The sequence below is a fragment of the Muscardinus avellanarius genome, assembly GCF_963383645.1.
Source record: "Muscardinus avellanarius genome assembly, chromosome: 3".
Lineage (NCBI taxonomy): Eukaryota > Metazoa > Chordata > Mammalia > Rodentia > Gliridae > Muscardinus > Muscardinus avellanarius.
This window is the reverse complement of record NC_137788.1, coordinates 165953922-165977521: the sequence shown is the minus strand read 5'-3', so window position 1 is coordinate 165977521 and position 23600 is coordinate 165953922. Positions and strand designations below refer to the sequence as shown.

At 48.0% G+C, this 23600-nt stretch overlaps 1 protein-coding gene across 2 annotated transcripts in view; it reads left to right on the top strand.

Annotated features, from left to right (window-relative positions):
- GABRB3 (gamma-aminobutyric acid type A receptor subunit beta3) overlaps positions 1-23600 on the top strand; it is a gene marked incomplete at both ends in the record, with an annotated part of 211799 nt that overhangs the window by 136386 nt on the left and 51813 nt on the right. For both annotated transcript variants that reach the window (XM_080692596.1, XM_080692595.1), the window contains one exon: positions 20309-20529. In XM_080692596.1, the coding sequence (XP_080548722.1) occupies positions 20309-20529 (221 nt within the window). The remainder of the gene's footprint in view (positions 1-20308; positions 20530-23600) is intronic.

Genomic DNA, 23600 nt, shown 5'->3' with positions numbered 1-23600 from the left:
GCGCACACACACCATCAGTGAGCCAACAGAATGTGTGTTGGGTTGAATGCTCACTCTGTCACTTCCCCCTTGTGTAGAAAGAATACCGATGATAGTAGTATTGACCTCTGTACATTGCAAGGGAGTCTGAGGACACAAAATTCTCCTGCCCACAGTTGAAGACTGTGCATTTGCTGATGCCCAGAGTCTCCGTTTCAGTTTGCTGTAGTAATTGATTTGTCCTTGAGGACTTACGGTCGCCTGGTGGATACGCCAGAGTGGACTCTCCACGTCCGGTGCTCCTTACAGCCTTGCAGTGTCACATTCCACAGTCTGGGGCTCTATCTCAACGTGCTCGCCACCAGACTCTTATGACCCAGAACTAATGCATGGCGCAATTCTTGAAGCTCATAAAGAACTTGGCACTTGCTAGTTGGCAAAACGTTGTATAGGGCTTGTGATGTTTTGGGGAGTCACAAGACCTTGTGGTGGAGGAGTCTTGCTGGCCATCGAGGTTAGCCCTCTTATTTCAGGCAAGATGCTAGTCAAGTCCACAACAGAGTGGTCCAGGAAGCTTTGAAAGTGGAGATGTCATTTGGGGGTGAGACAGGACTGACAGGAAAGGCTTGTTAGATGGAAAAAACATACAAGGGTCAAGCATGGAAAGGAAGAGAGAGACCCAGAGGCACTCAGACAAGCTGTGTTAGCACCGCAGAAAACTCCACCTCAAAACTAGCACAAGCCAACCAGATGTACTAGTTAACAGGACAGGCAGGCGGAATGTTTAATTGCTTGAGGAGAAAGGTTTTCAGGTCTGGCAATGATGTGCTTTTGCTCGGTTATTTACAGGTGGGGCACAGGTCACCTGGGCAGGACGCACTTTTCAGGACCTGGGGATTACTGAGGAAAGGGCCCCAGGGAGACGCTGGGTGCACAGATGGCGGGAGAGGATACACTTGTCACCTGTTTCCGATGCAGACTGGGGCCAGGCAGGCTTGACCGGCAAAACCGGAGACTGTGCTGCAAGGTGGCCTCCGCAGGGGACTCCGCCGGCCCACGTCCAGAGGGGAGGTAATGGGGTCACAGCCAGGCGAGGGTACAGGACACAGCGAACAAGAGGCCCAACAGGACCGAGGCGGGGCTGGGGAGAGCATCCGCAGAAAGTGTAAAGTACCTTGTGGACTGAGCTCATGACGTGGCTGTTTGTAGATGTGGTTAATAAGTGAGGAGGGTATGAACGAATAGCAGTGGGTGGCCGAGTCCACGGACCCACGAACTTATGTAACAAATGCGTACATGCCGACTAACTCCTACTCTTTCTTGCAAATGACAAAATATTTAAAAATATGCATTAGTGTATCTATTTGTTATTATTGTGATGTGTATATGCACACACATGTACATTCACCACAGCAATCACAGATATGTGTGTATACACACACTTCAATCACAGATATGTGTGTATACACACACTTATGCATGCATATACACATGTAAGCAGGAAAATAGGTATTTAGGTGGATATAGATACAGAATCACAGTTTAACTATTTTTAGTGTGAGAACAGTAATTCACGGTTCTTTATATTTACTGTTCCCTTGAAGGCTGTGGAGGAACCACTCAGCTAGTATTCAACGACTGTGTAGATTTTACATGGCTTACAGATACATTTTTCACTCCTATGATTTTGGAATTGGATATGTTTATGTATGTACACACATATATGTTTGTATATGGTATATGATGTATATTTCATTATATTGCAATATATTTACATAATATAGTAGAATAATCTAATATATTTCCACATAATCACCCTTTCATAACCACAGATTCCACTGACTACAGATTAAATATATTTGAAAAAATATTCAGTTTTTCAGTAATGAACATATACAGACTTTCACTCTTGTCATTTTCCCTAAACAACACAACGACAATTCACATAGCATTTACATTATAGTAGACATTATTAGGTATCCAGAGACAATTGAAGGAATATAGGAGAATGCGTGTAAGTTCTACACAAATACTGTGTTATTTTATGCAAAATATTTGAGCATTTGCAGATAATGGTCTCTGTGACGGGTCCTGGGATCAATATACCATGCAGGGCAATGGTATGACTACATGCATACAACTATCTGCATGTGCACGTGTGTGTTTGTACATACGCTGCTCCCTGTTCTCGACCTGGCCCCCTCCATCATGGCAGGACACTCTGCAGCTGGCCCAAGCAAGTGGCGTCTGGCTCTGGCCCAACCACCAGCTGGTGGAGTGGTGTCGGCTCCCTAATGGTAGTTCACAGACTGCGCTAAGGAGCTGGCCAGAGGCAGATGAGCTCTTCCCGTCAGGTCCAGTGATACGCACGGATGGTTGAAGGACAGGAACGTGGTGCTGAAGACAGATCTGACCAGGAGCTAGCATCCCACCAGAGAACCCTGGCCCTGTGCTGCAGTGAGCTTGGCTTTGGGCACCACCTCTGGACCTCAGCTACACCAGCGAACTCCCTTCCTCTGCCCTCCCTCCGTCCCTCCCTCTCTATGGGGCCAGTCCTGGAGGGGAAGCAGTGCTGAGAAGTGGCACGGAGAGGCTGGAATCGCATCACCTTCAGGCAGGTATTCACGAAGGAGAACCTGGCAAGGGTGATGGAGGCTGAAAGGGCATCGATGGGTCTCACGTTGTCTGCACTTCTGCTCAGACGGCCTCCTTAACCATCGTGCAGGATTTTAAGTCAGAATGTACCAAGAGGTAAACACTGAAAGGACGGGAGCCTTTGTGACGTTCCAGTGTATACATTGTGTGTAATGGCTGTTTTAAACAGGAAGGGAACACAAGTGAATCGTGACCGATTCAATTACCAGCTGTTAATTATATTGCCAGTTATAAATTATAAGCCTTAGCTATGATTAACACAGCAGCTAATTAATTGACATCTTTGGTTATGTTACAACTGAATCTGGTGCACACAGTTCCAAACTCACGGGAAGGAGGAAATGTACCTATAAACGGCGGCATAATCATCCACACAGCGCTGAATCCTCACAGCGCTGTTCCTGCACAGCCTGCTGAGGATGGGAAACATAAAGGACACTTTGAATCATTGTTCTCACACTAAAAATAGTCCAGCTGCTATCCAACTTGAGGCAGCTCATACGGAAAGCCTGTATTTTAATAGCCAACATTACTCACAAAATCGGGAAGAAGCACAATTAACTTGATAGTTGATGTGCTAACCAGTGCCTGGTGAATAGAGACCTTTGCTACCTTAAATCACCATGTGGATGCTACCTAAAAGTGTGCTTTCAGTGGCCTCAAGTGGAGTCGGCTGGGCTGGCCAAGCTCCGTGTCACAGCGCCTTTGAACTCATTTGAAGATGAGCAGCGTAAGATATGTTTAATAGTTCCTCAGCTCCCAGCTGGGGAGCGCCCTGGCTTTAACAAAACAGGACTCTTCTTCTTTTTGATGAATTTGATAGATTTTATTTATCAACGTCTAATCTAAAACATGAGCATTTCCGTGATCCAAACCATTTATCTGTGACTCCTATTAGCACCATAGACATTTCACCTTCTTGTCATGAAACCTAAATATTCTGTCTGTACCCGTGATGCGTCTGCATCAGTGCTGAAGGAGAATAAGGAAAGACATCCTTTGATACTTACCTGGCAGGGGAGATGCCATGATCACGAAGGTGGTTTCCCAGGGTAAGCCTCTCCACTGCATTCCAGATGTGCTGGCCCCTGCAATTTCCCCAAATGCGGGAAACTCGACTGCATAATTTGTGGTAGTGGGGGACTGCATCTGCACTCTCCCCTGAAAAACAGAAAAAAATAAAAATTAAAAAAGGTATTCTTTACAGTCACCAGGAACAGGTACTAGCAGAATTAAACTATGCATGACAGTCACTCAGCCACCTAAAGAAACTGGATTACAAGAACATCTGTCATGAAAATAATGGATATCTTTATGAACAAACCACTATATGAATATACTGTTGGCTGCAAAAAAATATCCTTATGACATGATATAAATAAGCAAGTCAACACGAACTCAAAACGTGATATTACGGAATAATCATTTCTTGTGTGTGTGTGTGTGTGTGTGTGTGTGTGTGTGTGTGTGTGTGTTGCTGGGGATTAAACCCATAGGCACTCTACATTTGAGCCGATTTTATTTTTTAATTTGGAAATAGGAGATTGGGCTAAGTTGCTGAGAGCCTGGCTAAGTTGCTGAGCTGGCTTCAAACTTGCCATCCTCCTGTTTCAGCCTCCCAAGAACTGGGATTCTAGGCATGCACCACCATGCCTGGCTCTCCTATTCTGAATTTTACTGAAACAGCCCGTCAGTCTGAAGTTAACAGCACTGGTGGTGGCGGCCAGGGTATACTTATAGCATCGGGCCCTGGAGTGAAGGAGGTCCCTGTTTTAAAGCCGTCCTCAGACACCTGTGCTGCAGTGAACTGCAACTCTGGGATGCCAGGGCTATGACCTATGTCTCCAGCTGTCACGTCAGATGTTGACATGGCGTTAATGTTTTCCTTGAGACCCACTTGAAGCTGTTTGCAGCAAGAGCACATTGGCACGCACTCAAGCCCCAGAAGTAAGCAGAAGACTGTGTTCCTGTACCTCACCCAGCACAGACTATCCTCAGGCCGCGGCAAAGCCTGGTAGGAACGGTTCCGAGGCCATGTTTCAGTACATATGTGCATGTTTTCGAAATACAGACTGTTGATTTTGAGAAATAGGGTTTCTTGATTTTTATGACGCTGAAAGGTTTAAATCAAAATAGTAACCAGAATATGTGTGAATGGTGAAGAGCTCATCAGCATCAAAAATAAGCATCGCCAGCGGAGCCTTGAAAGAACACCAGTCCTGGGCGCTACTGCCTGCGCTGTGGCCCAGTGCAGAGGGTGGGTCCTGGGGCAGGACTGGGACGAAGGGAGGAGAAGAGTAGAGAAGACATGCTACAGGGCCGAGCCATCAAGAGAGCAGCTGGTCAGCACTCAAAGACTTCTCTGGCTTTCAGAGAGAATGGGCCATCAGCTGTAGATCTTAAACGACCCTAGGGACAAATGAACTCATCGTGGAGGAGAGGAAGGAGAGGGACAGGGCAGGTAGGGATCAAGCTGAGTGATCTAACATCTAGACATAGACAGAGGGTGCCGGCTAGCCCCGGAGCCTCCAGCAAAGCAGTGGTGACTTGAGGTGAGGAGAGGGGCTGGCTCCGGGGCTGCGCAGGAAACAGAGGGAGCGTGCTTTCAACCCTGCTACATCTGCCCGAGTACGGGTTTAAATGAGGCCAGAGGAGTGTCCTCTGAAGGTCATTGGGTGACTCCCCTGTGACCAGGCTTTGGACAGAAGCAATTCCCTGCTAGGCTGACGAGGGAGGGGACTTCTGTTTCCAGATAACAGCTGACTAGAAATTCTAGAGAATCCTCCAAAGTAAGCCATCAGAAATGGTCAATACATTGTAACACGTATCATTTAAAGGTAACCTCAAATTTTTATAAAAATAAGAGAAAGCCCCAGGAGCTACATGAAAAGGACAGAAATTCAGAAAGAAGCTGAAAACGGGTGTCGTAAGGTGGGTGCGGAGGCTGCAAAGCTCAGGGCCATTTGCCTGTGTGCATGTTCGTGGCCAGGATCAGATGAGATTGGAGAACGAGAGGATGCTACACAGCAGAGGAAAAGGTCGAGTATTTGTAAAGCAGGTTCACGCAAAAGGCTTTACGGGAAGGGCATCCTAGAAAAACACCAACGAGGGATAGCAAGGAAATGAGCGTCTCCTCTGGGGTTCGGTTGCCAAAAAGCATCTCCTGTGTGAATTTATATCACACCACTGTACTCGTCTGGACTTGAGGTATGACTTGATGCTGCAGAGAAATATCCGCTGGATATGACCCAAGGTTGCCAACCAAAAAGTATGTGGGCTCCTCGGGTTAGGATTGTTCAGCAGGCACTCAGAGAGGCCTCACTGTTCTGGGCGCTGTCCACGGTGCTGAGGCTACCTACGTTAACCAAAGAGACAGAATCTCTTTTGGATATGCGGAACAGGATGCTCCAGTGGGGGGGAAAAGAAAAGAAACATAATCAGTTCAGTAAATAAATATTATCTAGAATATGACTGGGGTATTTGACCTTCTCTTCTGCTGTTGTTGCCTGCCTTTAATAACTTATCTCTGGCAGCAACACCCTTTCCTCCAACAATTCAAGCATCCTCCCTTACGCCCTGGAATGAGCTGTTTCTTCTGCAGGGAGAGGAAGTTGATGTGTTCAGTAAAAGCTCACAGAAAAGGAGACCTTGAGCAAAGATGGACAGATATGGAAGTCAAGCAGAAGAAACAGCAAATGAGGTGGTGAACATTGTCAGTAAGTCTGGCTGCTCTATTGAGAGCAGCACTGTGGGAGGAGATGGACGCAAGGAACCTGGAGGAGGACTGCAGAGTGGAAAGGGGGAAAGAAGGGTGGATTTGGTCACTAGCAAGAGCAGCGATGCGACGTGGAGGATCCAGGGTCTATTTTTAATGTTCAGCAAAGGAGATTTCAGGTAAATTGATGCAGCAGGTGAGAGAAGGGGTGAGCGAAAAATGAGTCTGGGGAATTGAGCTTCACGCGTTGTGAGGAAGGAGGGCCACCTGTGAATCAAGAAGAGCGTGAGAGGGTCTGTTTCAGAGTAAGATCGGCAGTTCACTTAAGGGGGTGGAGTGGATTCCAGAGTTTGATTTTAAACACAGGACTTCAAAGCCACAGTGCCAGAAGCAATCACTGAAGAAGAGAGGAGAGGTAGAGAAGAGACTGAGGTTGGGTTGGGTTGGGTTGGGTGACAATGAAGAGCCCGGGGCTTCTCACGTTAAAAGGCAAAGGGAGAAGGGAAAGGGGCTGCAAGGGAGATGGGCCAGTTAGGAGGAAGACGGGAGCATGCGTATCAAGAACGCTACAGGAGTGCACGCATATCCATGTTTGAATCCAGCAGCAACACTCACGATAGTGAAATTATGGAGCAAACTCAGGTGTCTATCTAGCAGCAAGTGGATAGACGGAGCAAATGTGGTATGTAGATACAATGCTCAGCCATGATGAACAAAATTGTGTCATTTTCCAGAAAATGGATGGCATTAGAGAAGATTATGCCATGTGAGTTCAGCTGGTCTCAGAAGGGCTGTATTTTTTTTTCATATGTGGAATAGAGAGAACATAGGAAATATAAGGGACTCTAAATAAGATGGAGAGAGACCTGTGAATAGTGGAGGGTGAGCGAGGGAAGGAGAGAGCAGAGAGGAAACCAAGAGAGGAAACAGTTCAGATAACACAATGGCACTATTACCACCAGTATTACCACCAGTTTCACCAACGTGTAAGGAGGCAGGCGGGGAAGCAGGTCAGATGCGGGGAAAGTAAGCCAAGAACTCTGTGCATATCGGCGTTCATCACACTGAGCCCCACTGTGCCGTATCATTGCAGTGCACCGTCAAATAGTTTAAAAACAACTATGCTCAGAGTTAGTCTAACTCCAGTTAGAATGGTGATCCTCCAGAATGGAAGTAATAATAAATTCTGCTGAAAAAGGAAAAATAAAAAAATAATAATGGTGGAGAATCTTAGATGTTATCCTACTCAGGAAACCAGTTTGCCACAGTTTCAAAAATGTTGGAAGAAGAGGAATTTTGTGGGTCAGAGAGAAAGGGCTGTATGCTACCTATGACCAGAACCAGCAGTGCAATTTGTGGGGCTTGGTGCAAAATGGAAGTAGAGAATATCTGTTTCAAAACCAGAAATTAAATGCAATTACTTTCAAATAAAAGGGTTAGTGCTTGGGATTCTCACTCCTTTGGCCTTGTACTTGGTTAGGTGTGTGAAAACTTGCCTTGTGGTTTCTTTCTGGCTGCCCAGTCTTTGATTACAGCATCCTGAGGGATGGTGCATTATTGCAAGTCCTTGGTGATGTGCCGATCCAAGTATTTCTGCTGAGTTAATAAGAATTTAGAATGAACAACTATCTAACTAATGTTTTCTAGTTATAGGAAGTATACTATTTTTAATCTTATAATTCGTCAAGAGCAGTATCCTAACAGATTAAGGGTAGTATCCAGAAATAGACATGATCTCAAAAATGAATGAGCTTGCTGTTTAAAAATAGCACATCTCCTTAGACATTGCAAATCCTTTAAAATGTGAGGCATCACTAATGCACAGGATTCGTCTTTGAGGTGATGAAACCCATTCAAAAATCCTGATATAGAGGCATATATTCCAGGACAATTGAATTTTCACAGTATGCATGTAGAGGAGGGGTTGTGGTGTAAGGCAGAGATATTAATTATTTTATGATAAGCAAATCCTTTATTGTCTGCATAAACATTATAGGGTTTTGTTTTTGCCTTGTCTGCTCCTTTTTAGGGATTCTAAGAGAAGAATTTTAAGGGATGCTCATTCCAACAAATCTAACAATGCAAACTCAGTAAACTGTGTGACCTAAAATATTATCTTTCATTGTTTAAAAATACAAATTTCTTAAGCCCATGACCCCTGCAGGCACTATGCTTAAGCAAGGGATGAACACAGAAACCTGGACTGTATATTGATATACACCACTCAGTGAGATATTGTATATCTCAGTGAGATATTGTGGTGAGATACTGTACATTGATACGCACCACACAGTGAGAATGTGGGCGAGTCCGTCAGCAGCCTCCCAGCATCGCGTCCTCCCAGTTACTCAAGTGCCTTCAGGGGGTTGAAAGCCTCCTGTCTAAGCATGATGGCTAGTTTTCACAGCCAATTTCCAGAGTACCTTTGGATAAATAATATAATTTAGGAATCACTGGAGATTTTTCAAAAAGCCTATTAATTGAAGATACTTGCTGGAAAATAAAACTGCCTCTGATGAGACTTGCACAGAGAGTCTTGTTCAGACAAACACTCCTTTAAAGTAGAGGATAGTGCCCAACGCCTTTCCAGTCCACTAGCACATTCCAGAAGCTCACGCATATTTGTGTGGGGTTGGAGCATCTGTTCCATCTAGAGTTGATCCGGCTGGTTGCCTGGCATATTTGTCTGCTTACCCATGGTATGTCCGCGGTCCTGTGTTAGACTCCGTGCGCTCTGGACCCCATCACTAAGCAGCCTTCTGAGATGCAGTTTGAGAGTTCACTGGCTCATCCTCAGTGGACACAGTCCAGCCTCTCCCTCCTGCTGCTGCTGACCGTGTGATCTGATTCCAGCTCTGGAAGACTTTTAGGGAGCATTTTGTCCAGAGAACATGGTGATGGGATGGATGTTGGAGGTTAGGATGAGAAGGAAGGAAGAGGCCAGGATAATGCTTCGGTGTGGGGTTTGGCTACATATTTGTTTGACGATGGGGCATAAAATGGGGAACAGATCTGAGATAGAAAGCTAATGTGGTCATTCTAAATATTCTGAGCTTGGGGTACACATGGGGCCTCTGGGTGAAAATATTCAGGGGAAAGCTGGATGTGTCTATCAGAATCTCAGGAAAATTGAACGAACCAAGGACACAGATGGGAGAATAGAACCCTCTTTGTGGGTTAAATAAGTATCCCCAAAGGGCTATGTAGCAAAGGCCAGTGTTCTAGCCTCTGGCATTTTCATGCTGTGCGACAACATTGAAGAGGTTGGACCTCCTGGGGGTATGTTAGGTTGCTAGTCACACACTTTCGAAGGGGATACTTTGATCTATATTAGCTTCCCAACACTGTGACAAATTACCTGAGATAAACAACCTAAAAAGAGGAACGGTTGATTTGGGCTCACAGTGTTGGAGATTTCAGTTTATGGTGAGCAGGGTCCATCATTATGGCCCTGCAGTGAGACAGTGGGTATGATGGTACATGGGGTGTGGCGGAGCAGAGCTGCCCACCTTCTGGCAACTGGAGAGCAGAGGGAGACAGAGAGGCAGGGCCCAGATAAAAGACACAATTTCTAAGAGCAACCCACAAAGACCAACTCCCTCCAGGGAGGTCCCACTCCTACAGTTTGTGCCAAGTCCCAGTGGTCCATACAGCTGTTACCCTCAATGGAGTAATCCATCGATGGGGCCAAAGCCTCAATCCCAGTCACTTCTCCACATCCTCCCCTCTGAGCGTGGCTGTATCCGGACCATGCCTTCAACACGTGAGCCTGGAGGACACTCCGGATCCAGACCGTAACTGGGTCCCATTCCTTATCTTTCTGTTGCTCCCTGGCTCACCACAGGCTCCCACCATAGTGAACATCCTCACCATAGACCCTAAAGCAGCAAGCAGCCAACCAGCTACTGGATGAAACCTGGAAAGTTCAAACCAAATCAAACTGTTCCCCATAAAAGCTGACTGTATCCATCCGCATCCATGCATCTGTAATCTAGAGGTCGACCACGTAGCTTAGAGGAAAGAAGATCTATATGTTTAAGGTTCTGGGCTCAGTCCACTTGGGGCTGGGGTCCTTGAGTCCCAGAGCATGTCAGTGGGAGGCAGAGGGAGGCCAGGGACAAGAGAGAACAGAGGAGAAGGAGCCATGCAGGCTCCATGGCTGCTCTCCCAGGGACCACTTCTTTGAACCACACACTACATTGGCCTACTGGCTACCGCCCAGGTCAATCCATTACAATGGATACACTGCTGGGATTGAATCCCTCGTGATCGAATTATATCAACACTGAATATTTAGAGGACACTTTACATCTGACTCTAGCAAGGAAGTTGACGCTCAGCCCTGGAGGGTGGTCAGGGATGTGGAAGGTGGGGAAGGGAGTGACCATTCTCAGCTGCTTGGTGCCTGGTTTGGAAGAACAAGTAACCTCTCCTAAAAAAATGCTAGAATAAAGCCCGTTATAATGAAAGGAGGCTGCAGAGAGGATGTCTAGAGAAACATGTTCCTTCTATGGAGCAGTTCGCTTGGCTGTGACATTGTCTCTTTTGAAGACACAGGAGGTGTGGGTGGGAGGTGAGCCCTGAAGCATTGGATGGGTTGCCAGGTTTGGGGTCAGATCTAATCATGAGGCGGGCAAGATGGATGGTGGTATTTTCATTTTCTTTAGTGCTATAGGTGATGTATACAATAGTGTCGGATTTTATAATTTCAAAATCATTCATAGCAGAGTAAAAATGCTTTGAAGAAATCTAGTGACCTGCAAGATTTGAGGACACAACCTGTGTCTGGGTTGCATTTGCGCATGAGTAGAAGATGGAGCTTGAGATTTGAGGACACAGCCTTGTGTCTGGGTTACATTTGTGTATGAGTAGAAGATGGAGCTTGAGATTTGAGGACACAGCCTTGTGTCTGGGTTACATTTGCGCATGAGTAGAAGACGGAGCTTGAGATTTGAGGACACAGCCTTGTGTCTGGGTTACATTTGTGTATGAGTAGAAGATGGAGCCTGAGACTTGAGAGAAAGTCGTGACGCTGTGTGTAGACCTTATGACGAGTTCCAGAGTCGGAGTCGGAGCTTTCCTGGCCCCGTCTGGTACATGCTTGGTGTGGAATGAGGGGCCTCTTTCCAGTGGGTGCAGGGACTTCAACCAGGGGTGACTGCCTGCTCTGAGTTGGGAAAGTAGAATTTTCCAAATGCCTATTAGGAGACCAGCACGATGTGGAGCGCTGCCAGCGGAATTCATGGCTTCAGCGCTGTTGTAAAACGAGGTTTCTCCTTCTCACCTCATTTTACGCGAGAGATGGCGGAGGTGCTGGTGATTAGGTAACTTTCCCAAGGAAGGCGCAAGGCAAGGATGCCAGCCTCCTGCATCTGGAGCCTCCTGCTCCCCCACCCCACAGAGTCTGAGAAGCAGGACCTGCCTCTGCTTGGAGACTTTCCTTAGCTAGAGCGTCTTCTTTACCTTCTCCCAGTTCTCCCTGCTTAGGGGAAGTGCTTCTCATTTCTTCTGAAGCTACAATTTGTCCTTTGAGTATAGCTTAGTGCAATAATTTTGCTTTTCAAATGCATCAAACTCTCAAAAATATCTGTGGTATCTTTGTATACTTATAAAGAAAACTATGTTCAAAATAATCCTATCCTATGCCATTCTCTCAGATGGCTTTAGAAGACTGACAGACCGATGTCTTTTTACCAGCCCTTAATGATTTCATACAGCAGTGACTAGTTCATCTTATGAACCTATTTGGTATTTGGTGGATAAATAAAAGATACAGATGAGCTTCTTGTGAAAGGAAGATTGGAAACCCTCAGTGACCTTCTTCCCTATTTCACACCCCAGCCTCCCTCTCCCTTGCCAAGATATAGCAGTGTATATTAAAGAGTCACTTCTCTGAAACGTCCTAAAATGTGAGCTAAAATAAACCTTTGCTCTGAAACGTTGATTTTTTTTCAGGTACTTCTTCACAATAAAAGAAAGCAAACAGCCCTGGAGAGTGGGCAGAACTTGGTAAAATGTCCTTAAATATCCTCTTCTTTGGAAATTTTGTGCTCTTTTTCTCTGGCCATGTTATGCTTTCCTCGGTGTTAAGACTATTTGGCACCAGCGAGCAGGCTCAGGAGTAGGGTGCATAGGGTAGGAAAGGGGGTAATTTCTTTTCTATGCATTATATGGTCATGGCTGACACTCTTATAACCAAAGATGGGTTAACAAAAGGCAAAGCATGGGCCTGTGGTTTACATGACACTGGGGCCTGCAGACTGAAGACCAGAGGCCCAGGGTGAGCCATGCTTGTCTATGCTTTTCTTAGGTTCCACAAAGCATGGGTAACCATGTAACAACACAAATGAACCAAAAGAATATGAGAAAGCGTAGTAGACTGGAGAGGGGAGCCAGCAAGGCCTGTGCAGGTTCTTCCCGAACCCTCTGTGAAGCATTCCTTCCTTCTCGTTGTACGGAGCAGGACCCTTTCTCAAATACAGGTTTCTTTTCTATCTAAAATCAAACAAGTTTGGTCCAAAAAGGTTTTATTTTTTTACAACCAGCTCTTACATGCAAGAGTGGAGAATGTTGGAGTAACATTTTTAGATTTTGTGTAAGTCTTTGGTACAAAGGAGTTCTGATTGCGATGACCCAGCTTAGGAAAGAGAACTCCTAGTTTCCATGACTTTCCTCCAGGGAAAATGAGGGAGAGAGACAGCAGGATCCGAGAAGGTGAGAGAGAAATCCACCTTCCAAGACTGCTCTCTGAGATCAACACTTCGGCACGCCCTTCGCTGAGCCCCAACAGGTGGCTTGCCCTCTTTGCCAGCCACGAGGAGGTTGAGTTGATACTTGAACGTGATAGGTTCTAAGTCGCCTTCTCTTAATAACTGTAGTTTTAGTTCTTCCCACTAGGTTGTGAACTACCGCTTAGGTCTTCCTTAACTTTGGACTCCTAGAATCCAAGCATGACTGCTGGGAGCAAGAAGGAAAAAGCGAGCGCGAGAAGGACACAGCGCAGTGGTGGTGGGTGCTCAGTTTTAGGCCACGACACGGGCTAGATCGGAACTGTTCTGAATACATGCTGTAGTAGAAGTGCCTCAACCAAGTTGAGGCAACACCAGCAAAGGAAGTCACCGCTGCCTAGGGCTTGTGTCATGGTCTCAGAACACTGCTCCATCTTCCTGACCCGAGAACAGCTTACCTGCAAGGTTCCGCAGCATAATCTTGCTGAACCAGATGCAAAATGCAGGTGTCCCGTGGCTTTCACAGCTGCAGTTAAATATTTAAATTTAGTTTAGAGATTGCATTTCTTTCTTGGGGATAGTAAATTTTTTCTTCATTTCCTGTGCCGAAGAATCTAGTCAATTACTTAATTGCAGAATAATGAGCAATATTTCCACTTCCAAATATGTATTCTTGTCGTTTTTAATGCGATAAACACCAAGAGATTTGTACAAGCAGGAAGAAACTTGGTTGTCTGTATATCTTCTCTGAGCAGCTTGAAATATAAACCTTAAAATGAGCGAAGGTTTAATTTTGTTTTGTTGTAGCTGCTGCCATTTTCAAGTCGGGAGTTTACAAGGATAGTCCCTCCTGTATGAATGCTGACTCCGGCCTCATGGCCGGGAGTGCCTGCTCCCCACCCCAGCAGTCAGGGCTCCGGGCTCCAGGTAGATTGTCCTCTGTCTTCCTGTTTCTGCTTCACCCACTGTGACAGCAAACCCTCCCTCCAAACCCCAACGGAGCCTGGGCTGGCCAGAGACCAGGACTCTGACCTTTGCAGAAAATAAACTTTTATAATCTGGGGAAAAACCCAGCAACCCTTTAGTCATATCTTTTTTTTTTTTTTCAGTTAGAAAAAATTGCACAAATTCTAAACAAATGACTTATCAATTGGTGGAACTTGACATGTAGAACCGCTAACACTGTTTAAGGCAAGCTGCAGCAGTAAGAACGTATGCCATGGACTGGAGGGACAGACAGAAGGACTGTGACCCCTCTAGGCTATCAAAGAATTTAATGGTCCCTAAGAGAAGCCCTAATTCAAAATAATTTTGTTACTACTGTCCTTTTTAAGAAAGTCGCTTTGTTTTTGATACAATTCTGACTTGAGTATTTCTTCATGGTAGTCCTTAATTCTCAAAAAGCTTTAGAGAAGCATGAGAGGTATTGATTCCTCACCCTATCTGATTATTTTTATGAGCTGCCATAGCTTGAACCAACCATAAATATCTAAAATAACTAAGTTTTGTGCAGTGTCACCCAGAAAGCTCAGCTTCTTGGTGGGCCGGGACTGCTGGGTGAGGATTCCCTGGGTTTTTCCCACCACGTCCAACCTCTCTGTGACCTTCACATCCCAGGTACACTGAGGCTGGAACCTATTGCGGCACACAGCAGAGACAGCTCTCACAGGGGATGGGCCTGGTAGAGCGAGGTCCAGGGGACCCAGCAGGTGTCTGGTCAGGACCCACAGCCCTCTTATCAGCCACTGTGGCCCGTGGAGCAGACCCCATCGCTGTGCGGACCTGGGGTTGAACAGCTAAGCGAATGGGCAGGAACCCACCGAGGTCCTCACCACAGATTCTGGGGGGCTCCTTTCTATAGAGAACTCTCAGATAGAATAGGCCTGATAGAGCAGAAGGCCTCTGCCAGAGGCTGAGCCTCCAGTTATCTGGTGCCAGCCCCATTTCAAAGCTGTGCTTAACCAGAAATCAGATGTTCTCCAGGTGCCGGGGGCTGTTGAACGCCTGCTAGCAACACGGGCGTGTGTCGGACTTCTTGCCCAAGGCACTCAATGTATCAATTAATTAATTTATCGAGGGACATTTAATACATGTGCCAAGCGCCATAAATCTCAACTCTCCCTCAAACTATGGTCTTCTAAAATCAAATTACATCAAGCTATAACCAGAATAAGTTCTGCGAGGCTAGAATTAGGGCCAAGGAATGCGGGGGTGGTGTGAGGCCTGGGCTGCAGTCTTAGGGGCTCCACCTCCAGCCAGGCGCATTCTGAGGCTGCGGACACAGGGCCCTGTCTCTGCAGCCCGTCCACAGCTGCTATTCCTGTGAGCTCTGACCTTTCGGCCAGTGCCCCGTCCTCCTCTGCCAACACCCTGTCTAGATGTGCTGATGCGGCTTCTTGTGCCAGAGCCAGGAATCAGGCAAGAATCGGTGCCAGGAGGCAGCCTGTCTCTTCTCCTGTGGGCTAATAGGATTAGGCCCGCCCTCCCAGCGCAGGGGTTCCTAGGTCCCCCAGCGGGAGGGCTTGCTCTCCGCCCGCCCCAGCCCGCCCTCTGGAGGCCCACCTCCCCTGGCTGCCCACACCACATGCCTCCCCCAAGCCTCCTCCACCCACTTCTCCAGCCCCCAAATTGCCTCACCTATCCCGGGGCCTGCTGCGTCCCTCCCCCACCAGGCAGTGCCCACACTCCGCCCCGCCCCATAGTTACCTGCGCCCTGGGCACAACTGCCCGTCAGCTCTGTCCCCATCCTGCCCTCGCCCCACAGTGCCCCGCACTTCCCTTCCCCACATCTGCTCCAGGGCCCGCATCCTCCTCCAGCTTGCTCATCTCCCATCTCATCCCCTCCGGTCCTACGCCTGGCCCCTCCTCACGCCAGGCCCTCCAAGTCTGACCCACCCACACCCCGCCCCTCCCCATACCCCACCCCCATGCACCCTCTACCTGGCTCCAGCACACACCTCTCTGTGGCTCCTCCCCAAACCCCGCCCCACACCTGGCTCCTCCTAAAACCCCGCCCCAATGCCTGATCCCTCCTCAAACCCCGCCCCGCAGCAGCCTGGCCTTGGTGCGAGGTGAAAGAACAAAAGTGCAGTTTCCTACCTCCATCTGGGTTCTGAGAGGGTCCGGAGCCGCCCGCGCCCTCCGCAGGCAGGTCCTGGTCATTCCTGGAGCTTTTTTACTTTAACGGTGGGTGTGTTCTCTTCCTCAGCGGGAGCTTGGAATGCAAACTCCGATGGACTCTGCGCCCCGCACACTGGTCTTCCCATGTGACCAGGCCTCAGCACTCCAGATATGAAAATTGACAGTATTTCTGGGCTTCCTTGAAGAAAACGACACTTTAAAAAGATCCATGTGGCTGGGCTTGTAGTTCCTGCGCTTGGGAGGCGGAGACAGGAGGATCGTGCAGGTTCGAAGCCAGCCGCGCTGGCTTAAGAGACCCTGTTTCCAAATAAAATATAAAATAGGTCTAGGAGTGTAGCCCGAAGGTAGAAGGGTTTCATCCCCAGTACCCTCCCCCCCCAAAAAAAAATCCATGTGTGCGCCAGCGTGGTGGTACATGCCTGTAAAATCCCAGTACTTGGGAAGCTGAGTCAGGAGGACGGCTCAGGTTCTAGGCCATTGGTATTAACATAGGGAGGCCCTTAGCAACTTTAGACAGATACTGTTTCAAAAAAAAAAAAAAAAAAAATGCCACTGGGTGTGTAACTCAGAGGTAGAATGGCCCTGGGTTTCTCTAGTACCCCAGGAGGAAATGGAGGAGGAGGGGAAGGAGAAGGAGGAGGAGGGGCGGAGGGGGAGGAGGAAGAGAGGGAGGAGGAGGGGAAGGTGGAGGAGGAGGGGAAGGTGGAGGAGGAAAAGGGAAAGGAGGAGGAGGAGGGAAAGGATTAGGAAGAGGGGGAGGGGTGGGGGAAGGAGGAGGAGAAGTCAAGGGAGGAGGAGAAAGGGGAGGAGGAGGGTTGGTGTTTATAGCAGCTGTGCCATCTGTGAAGATGAGACTCTTTAAGGGTACCACGCTCCATAGCCCCCTAAAGAATAGCTCCAGTGACCTGCTTCTCCACTCCCAAGGCCCTCGCAAGCACCTCATTCTATTTCGCTCTGCAGAACCATCTATCTCCCAGTCCCTCAGGACTTTAGGTCCTGGAGGGGCCAGCCCCAACTTCAAATCCCATTTTCTCCACTTATGCATCCTTAAGCGGGTTGAGGATACACAGAGGAATAACAAATTAAATCAGCTGTCTAAAGTTTTGTTTCTCTGATATGACATGGTAAAAATAATAAAATAATATCCGCATTGTGTTAAATCCAACGAGAGATGGCAGGAGGCTAGACGTGCAAGGAAGGGCTAGGAGTACCAGAGGCTTCCGTGGTACTGAGCTCAGCGCTCAGGATGCTGGGGACAGCAGCTTGCAGCTCCATGGTGGGAGGAGAGAGCCGGTGACATGAGCCTGAGCTTACAAGCAGGGCTTGAGTTGGGGTGTGGGGCTTCTCCTGGAGAAAGGGGAATGGCACTGCTAGAGAGGGAACCCAGGCCAAGACCTGGAATTTGGAAGAGCAAGCCTCCAGCCTCCGTGTGTGTGTGTGTGTGTGTGTGTGTGTGCGCGCGCGTGTGTGTGTGTGTGTGTGCGTGTGTGTGTGGCCTGCAGGGGTGGGCGCTCCTCTGGTAATTTTCCCTGGGCATGGCCACAGTTGCAAAAGGATCCTTTTTCTTATGCAGTCATCTTCACCTTGAGGAAACGGCTGGCTTATTGCAACTGGGTGCATTCTTTCTCTTCTGTCGCCATCTTGCAGACACCTCAGCCTTCTAATAATAAAAGTTGGACTGCTGCAGCTGTTGAGAGAGCCCAGCGGTGGGGTGGAGGGAACTCACACCCGCTTTTCAAGAGGAGCAGGTGAAGGGCCCAGGGGTGCTTCTCTCTGTCTTCTCCTGGTGGTCTCCAACAGTTTCGTTCCCTCTGGGGTATTCCTGGAGACAGAGTGAAGAGACCCTGGCTTTCCTGCCGCCCTGGTCTCTGGTCCATGGGATGGTTTGTGGTGATGAGGGCGGAGGAGCCGCACTGGGTAGATCATGGTTGAGGCCACAGGAGTGCGTCTGCCCTCGGGCCCGGCCCGAGGTCTCCCCTGCCTGCCTCGCTGGCCTTCCCCTGTGCATCCCGAGAACCGGCTCCCTGGCAGGGGCGTCTTCCATCCCCTGCCCTGCAGCAGCAGGAGGTGGCAGAGGAGGCTTGGGCAGGTGGACCTGCCCAAGTCCCTTCACAAAAGACCCACATCTGAGAGGCACTGCTAATGGTGGGGAGAGCCACACTGAACACAAGGAAACCCCGGCCGTGGGCTTCCAGCTGGACTCAGGCCCGCCCTTCCATCTCCTGGAAAGCCATGTCTGGGCCTTCTGAAGCGGCTGCTGCAACCAAGCTGGACTTCAGGACTCAGAGGCAGGGATGCAGAGCTGGGGAGGAAGGGAAGGGACCAGTGTACTCTCGGCCAGTAAGAACATGGCGCGGAGGGTTATGTTCTGCAGGAGTCCTTCAGCTGCCCCACCAATTCCTTCCCTTGTCTTTATGCCTCCTGTTATGTTTGAAAATGTCTGCTGATTGTTCGGGGTGGGGAGGCCTGCGGGTCAGGAGACCACTGCCGTCCAAAGGGTAGCTGCTTCCTCCCCAGTTTCCAGGAGGGGCGGGACGCCTCTCACCATGGTGGTGGTGGCAGAGTCCACAGAGACACCAGTGTGGGTGAGAAGCAGGAAAGGGGCTTACTGTGGCCTCTTTTCCAAGGGCAGCTGAGTCAGGGCTCAGGATTGGCTAATTTAAGGAGTTCCAAGGATCCAAAGTGCAGCTTCGTTCTCAGTCACTGGTCCCTAGACCTGGGGCCCTGGGGCAGTGGGTGATGGCCCGGCATGAGAAGGTTGCATCCAGGAGGCGTTTGAGTACGGGCTCGCGTGGGTGGTGTGCGGGTGAGAGTGGAGCTCCTGGACAGCTGCGCACTGCCCTGGACCGCTGGGCGTTGAGGGACCAGCCCCTCTGGATCTTCTTGCCCCCCTCGCTCCTGGCAGGTTTAGCACGGTGCTGTACATGCGGCTCTCCTTACTGCCCCACCTTGCACAGGGAAGGCAAGGTCAACAGCTGATCCTTGTCATTTCCTCAACCTCGGTGGGCCCTACACCTTTGAGACTAATACACAGGCGTTGCCGGTAAACTAACCCAGAACTGCCCGAGGCAGCGCACAGCACTTTGGGCGGGCTGACAGCGGGGTCTGGAGGGACTCTGGAGCTCACTTGCCACCCACCTCTTCTCTCCGCAAGTGCGGTGTTTGCAGACAGGGTGGGATTCACGGTGTGAGACTTCATGAAGCCCCTCGCCTGGATGGAGCGCTGGCCCACTTGCCTTTGAATTTTCAGCTTGGCTCTTACCACAGTTGCCTGCAGAATGTTCTATGACTAGCACCAAATGTTTAGACTTGACTATTTAAGCATTGGATAGTGATTGTTCCTCCTCCCCCCTTAAAATAACAAAGGAGAGTATGGAGCCCCCCCCCCCCACTGTGGCTTCGGGCTCCCAGGGTCCCTAGATTAACATGGCGCAGCCTCCAGGTGGTGTTGTGGCCTAGTTAATGCAGAAATGGTCACAGTAAGCTAGAAGAAAAAGGAAGTGCATGGGATGGAGCCAGAGCCCCCTCAGTGGCTTCACTTCCCATGGGTGTGTGGGGAGGTTTGTATTCTTGGCACTCACAGGTAGGGCAGGGCAAGAGGAAAGTGGCTTCATTGCAAGGAGAGAGAAGGAGGAGGAGGAGGAGGAAAAAGGAAAGAAGAGAAGAAATGAAGGAAGGAAGGAAGGGACAAGGGAGGGAGGGAGGAGAGAGAGGAGGCCTGTCTGCCTGGCAGGGGCTGGTGCACCCAGGGGTGATGAAGTTCCCTGCCAAGCAACCTGATTGTATGATCTCTCCTTCTTTCTTTTGCTTTCATTTTTGAGTGCTTATCTCTTAAAAGGCAATTTTTCTCGTCTCCTCACTAAGTAAAATAAAGCGTTTAGACGTGTGACACACATCTGCTCACACACTGTACCCATTACCCGGTATTTGCATCCACAGGTGAGCACATGCTTCTCATCCTGCCGACACGTGGCACCCATTTCCCCTGGATACCCCCTGTACAGCTTTAATTTCAACCTATATTTGGCCAGTTGTACCTATAGCCAACCACAAACTAATTTTCTCTCTTTTCTTTTTCTTCTCCCACCAGGATTATACCTTAACCATGTATTTTCAACAATATTGGAGAGATAAAAGACTCGCCTATTCTGGGATCCCTCTCAACCTCACGCTCGACAACCGAGTGGCTGACCAGCTCTGGGTGCCAGACACGTACTTTTTAAATGACAAGAAGTCATTTGTGCATGGAGTGACCGTGAAGAACCGCATGATCCGCCTCCACCCCGACGGCACGGTGCTGTACGGGCTCAGGTCTGTCTGCCTCTCTGGGGCAAACTTTGAGTTGCAGCGTGTATTGGCATGGGATTTCTTACTTGAAATTATTATAGTAAGCAAGGCCACATCCTCAGATTAATGAGAAACATCCATGAAACACTTTGAGCTTTGCAGAGAAAAAAATCTCATCACCCTGAGACTCGGGACATTAGTGTTGCTATAAACAGCCACCCAGCAGTTGCAAAGCCGCCTCCTCGCGTGGCTTGTATATAATTGGGTTGCCATATCTATGAACACAGATTCCCTTAGGACGGATTTCCCATATCATAACCACAAAGGCCTGTAATTAATATTGCTCTGACACTGCTGAGGCTTTAATAAAGTTTTTTTTTCAAAGCTATTTGCACAGTTGAGAAAAAAAAAAAGCGCCGGCTCTGCAGATTATTAGGTGTAGTCTCCAGGGAGCTGCATTGAGGCAGTGCCACCAGTATTTATGGGAGTGACTGAGCAGCTTGCCGGTGAGAGATCTTTCTCGCCAGGTCTTACAAAGCAATCATCACTCAAATCAGGAAGCCGGGCTGCCATCTGGAGCCCGAGGCGGAGGCGGGGCCCTGGCCTCCCGGGGCCTGGCACCCCACCTTCCCACGTGCTCTATCACTGCTACCAGCTAATTATTTTGAATATCAACTTGCTAGATGGTGCTCTTGAAAACCTTCTTGCATTGACTGCACCAATTTTTGTTTTGTTTTAGAATGGCATGGTGTTACATGTTTCCTTTTAAGTGCACACGTGTGTATGTGTATGTGTGGTGTGTGTGTGTATGCGTGTGTGTATGTGTGTCTTAATCTCTTCACCTAAAAGTGCCCCAAGCCCCTTTTGGTGTGGCTCACAGTTCTGAACTGAACATCTAGATAGCTGGGGGAAAAAGACTCATCTCAGACTCTTGTGAGTCCAGAGCCCTCTAGGACTGCTGAGAGTGCAGTCAGGGTGTGTGTTGCAGTGAGCACCTTCAGGACTTTTGGTGCATCAAGATAAGTAAAGGAAATTACTTAACCTTGCCTTAAGTAGGAGACATTGAGTGAAATCCTCCAAAGCACAGTATCAGAGTCGGAGCGTGGCTTCTACCAAATCAGACTTTTCTAACTATAAAAGAGAAGAGTGCCATGTGTCAGCCACACCAGGGTGCTATCGTACGTGGTCAGGAGGCAGGCCTTGATCCCAACTACTGGGGAGACTGAGGCAAGAGAATACCAGGTTGGAGTCTAGCCTGGGCAACTTAGCAAAATCTTGTTCTCACAGTAAAAACGGAAAGGGCTGCAGATGTTCCTGCATGGTACATTGGCCCCTGGGTTTAATTCCTAGTACTGAAAGAAGACAGGAAAATCTCCCCTAAATTTTCCTAGCCAGGTTTGCATCATTTTATATTTTTCCCCCAAATGAGAGATGTGGTTGTAAAATTCCAGATGTTCTGACAGATGCATCATCTGTATAAAAGATTATCCAAAAATTTTGTGAATATGAGGAGCCGTTTACCCACCTCATGATCCACCGTTAAGCAGAAGAAGCCTGTATGTGTGGTGTGTGTGTGTGTGTGTGTGTGTGTGTGTGTGTATGTATGTACATGTGCTTGTACACTTTGTATGCATGTATTTGTGTGTGTCTATGTATGTGCATATGCTTGTATACTTGTGTATGCATGTACTGTGTGTGTGTGTGTGTGTGTGTGTGTGTGCGCATATGTGTGTGTGTGTGAAGTGGGGGAAGGCAACAAGATCAAAGAAGAATCGATCCTGTCGTTTGAAACACAGCTGGCTCTCCTGGTTCTCTCCGTTTCTGTTTTTGTTCTTTGTTTCCTTATTGGAAGTAGAGTATGACAATTATGCCTTTACTAAAAGCAGAGCATTTTAACTCTTGGAGAAGAGGCCTGTAGAACATCATGAACGTGCTGTAGTGAGTTTCTAAATTAACACCATCAAGCAGGTAAAAAAAAAAAAAAGAAAGAAAAAATTTTTAATTTTGTTTTTTGCTAAAGTACATAATATAAAAGTTAAATAATAATGAATTCACAAACTTGATGGAGGAACTTTTAGCAATAAATTTTGTGTGATAACCTAAAAAATAATCTTACTGCTCAGATTGACTCCATTATACCTCCCAAACAGCATTACCTCAGTAAATGGATCTCTGTGTATTAGCTGTTTTGAGCCAAGTGTAATCTTGATATGCTCCATATTTATTTTGAGCCACATATTATTGAAACGATTTTTCAGGTTTATATGAATCTGGACAAACCATCGTAAAGATGCTCCAGCCTGCAGACTGACTGCTCATGCTCTGCATAAGCTGAGCTTTATACTGTGTCATCTGCTTCTTAGAATTGGCCAACCTAGAGAGTTTTACCTTGATATTTAAAAAAAAAAAGTGTCATGGAGATTAAGTTGAACTTTTGGGCAAAACGCACATTCACAACTCAAAGTACTTTGTTTTAAAAAATTCATACAAGCCGGGTGTGGTGGCACACGCTTGTAATCCCAGCATTGGGAAAGCTGAGACAGGAAGAGCGTGGTTCGTGGACAGGCTCAGCTACTTAGTGAGGCCCTGTGCAACTCAGTGAGACCCAGTTTCAAAATAAAGAATAAAAACTAGGGCTGGGGGTATTGCTCTGAGGTAGAATGCCCATGGGTCCCATTCCCAGTACTGAAAAAAAAAAATTTATACAAACTCACATTTATTCTGTGCTCAGAAATAGAAGTTGAAGTTTACACAGAAATGTAAACTTAAGGACTCTGCCTATACTCCAGACGTTGTACACACACTTCATGGGTTTTGATCCAGTTGTGGTATGACTGTTCACGTTGGGTGGGAGCCCTTCATCTTAGCCTTGGTCCAGACAGTGCCTCTGCCTTGTGGTATGGCGTGTAAGAGACACTTTGGTGAGGTTCCCAAGCAGGGCTGGGCTGGAGTATGTGACCCCAACAGTACCCTGTGTCCTTCTGGTAGGAAGTGGACACGCCTCAGCTTACAATGGGCTCCTGTCCCAAAGACCCCATAGTGGATTTCACATGGTGTAAAGGTAGGAAACAGGGAGAGAGCCTGCAGGTGCCGGT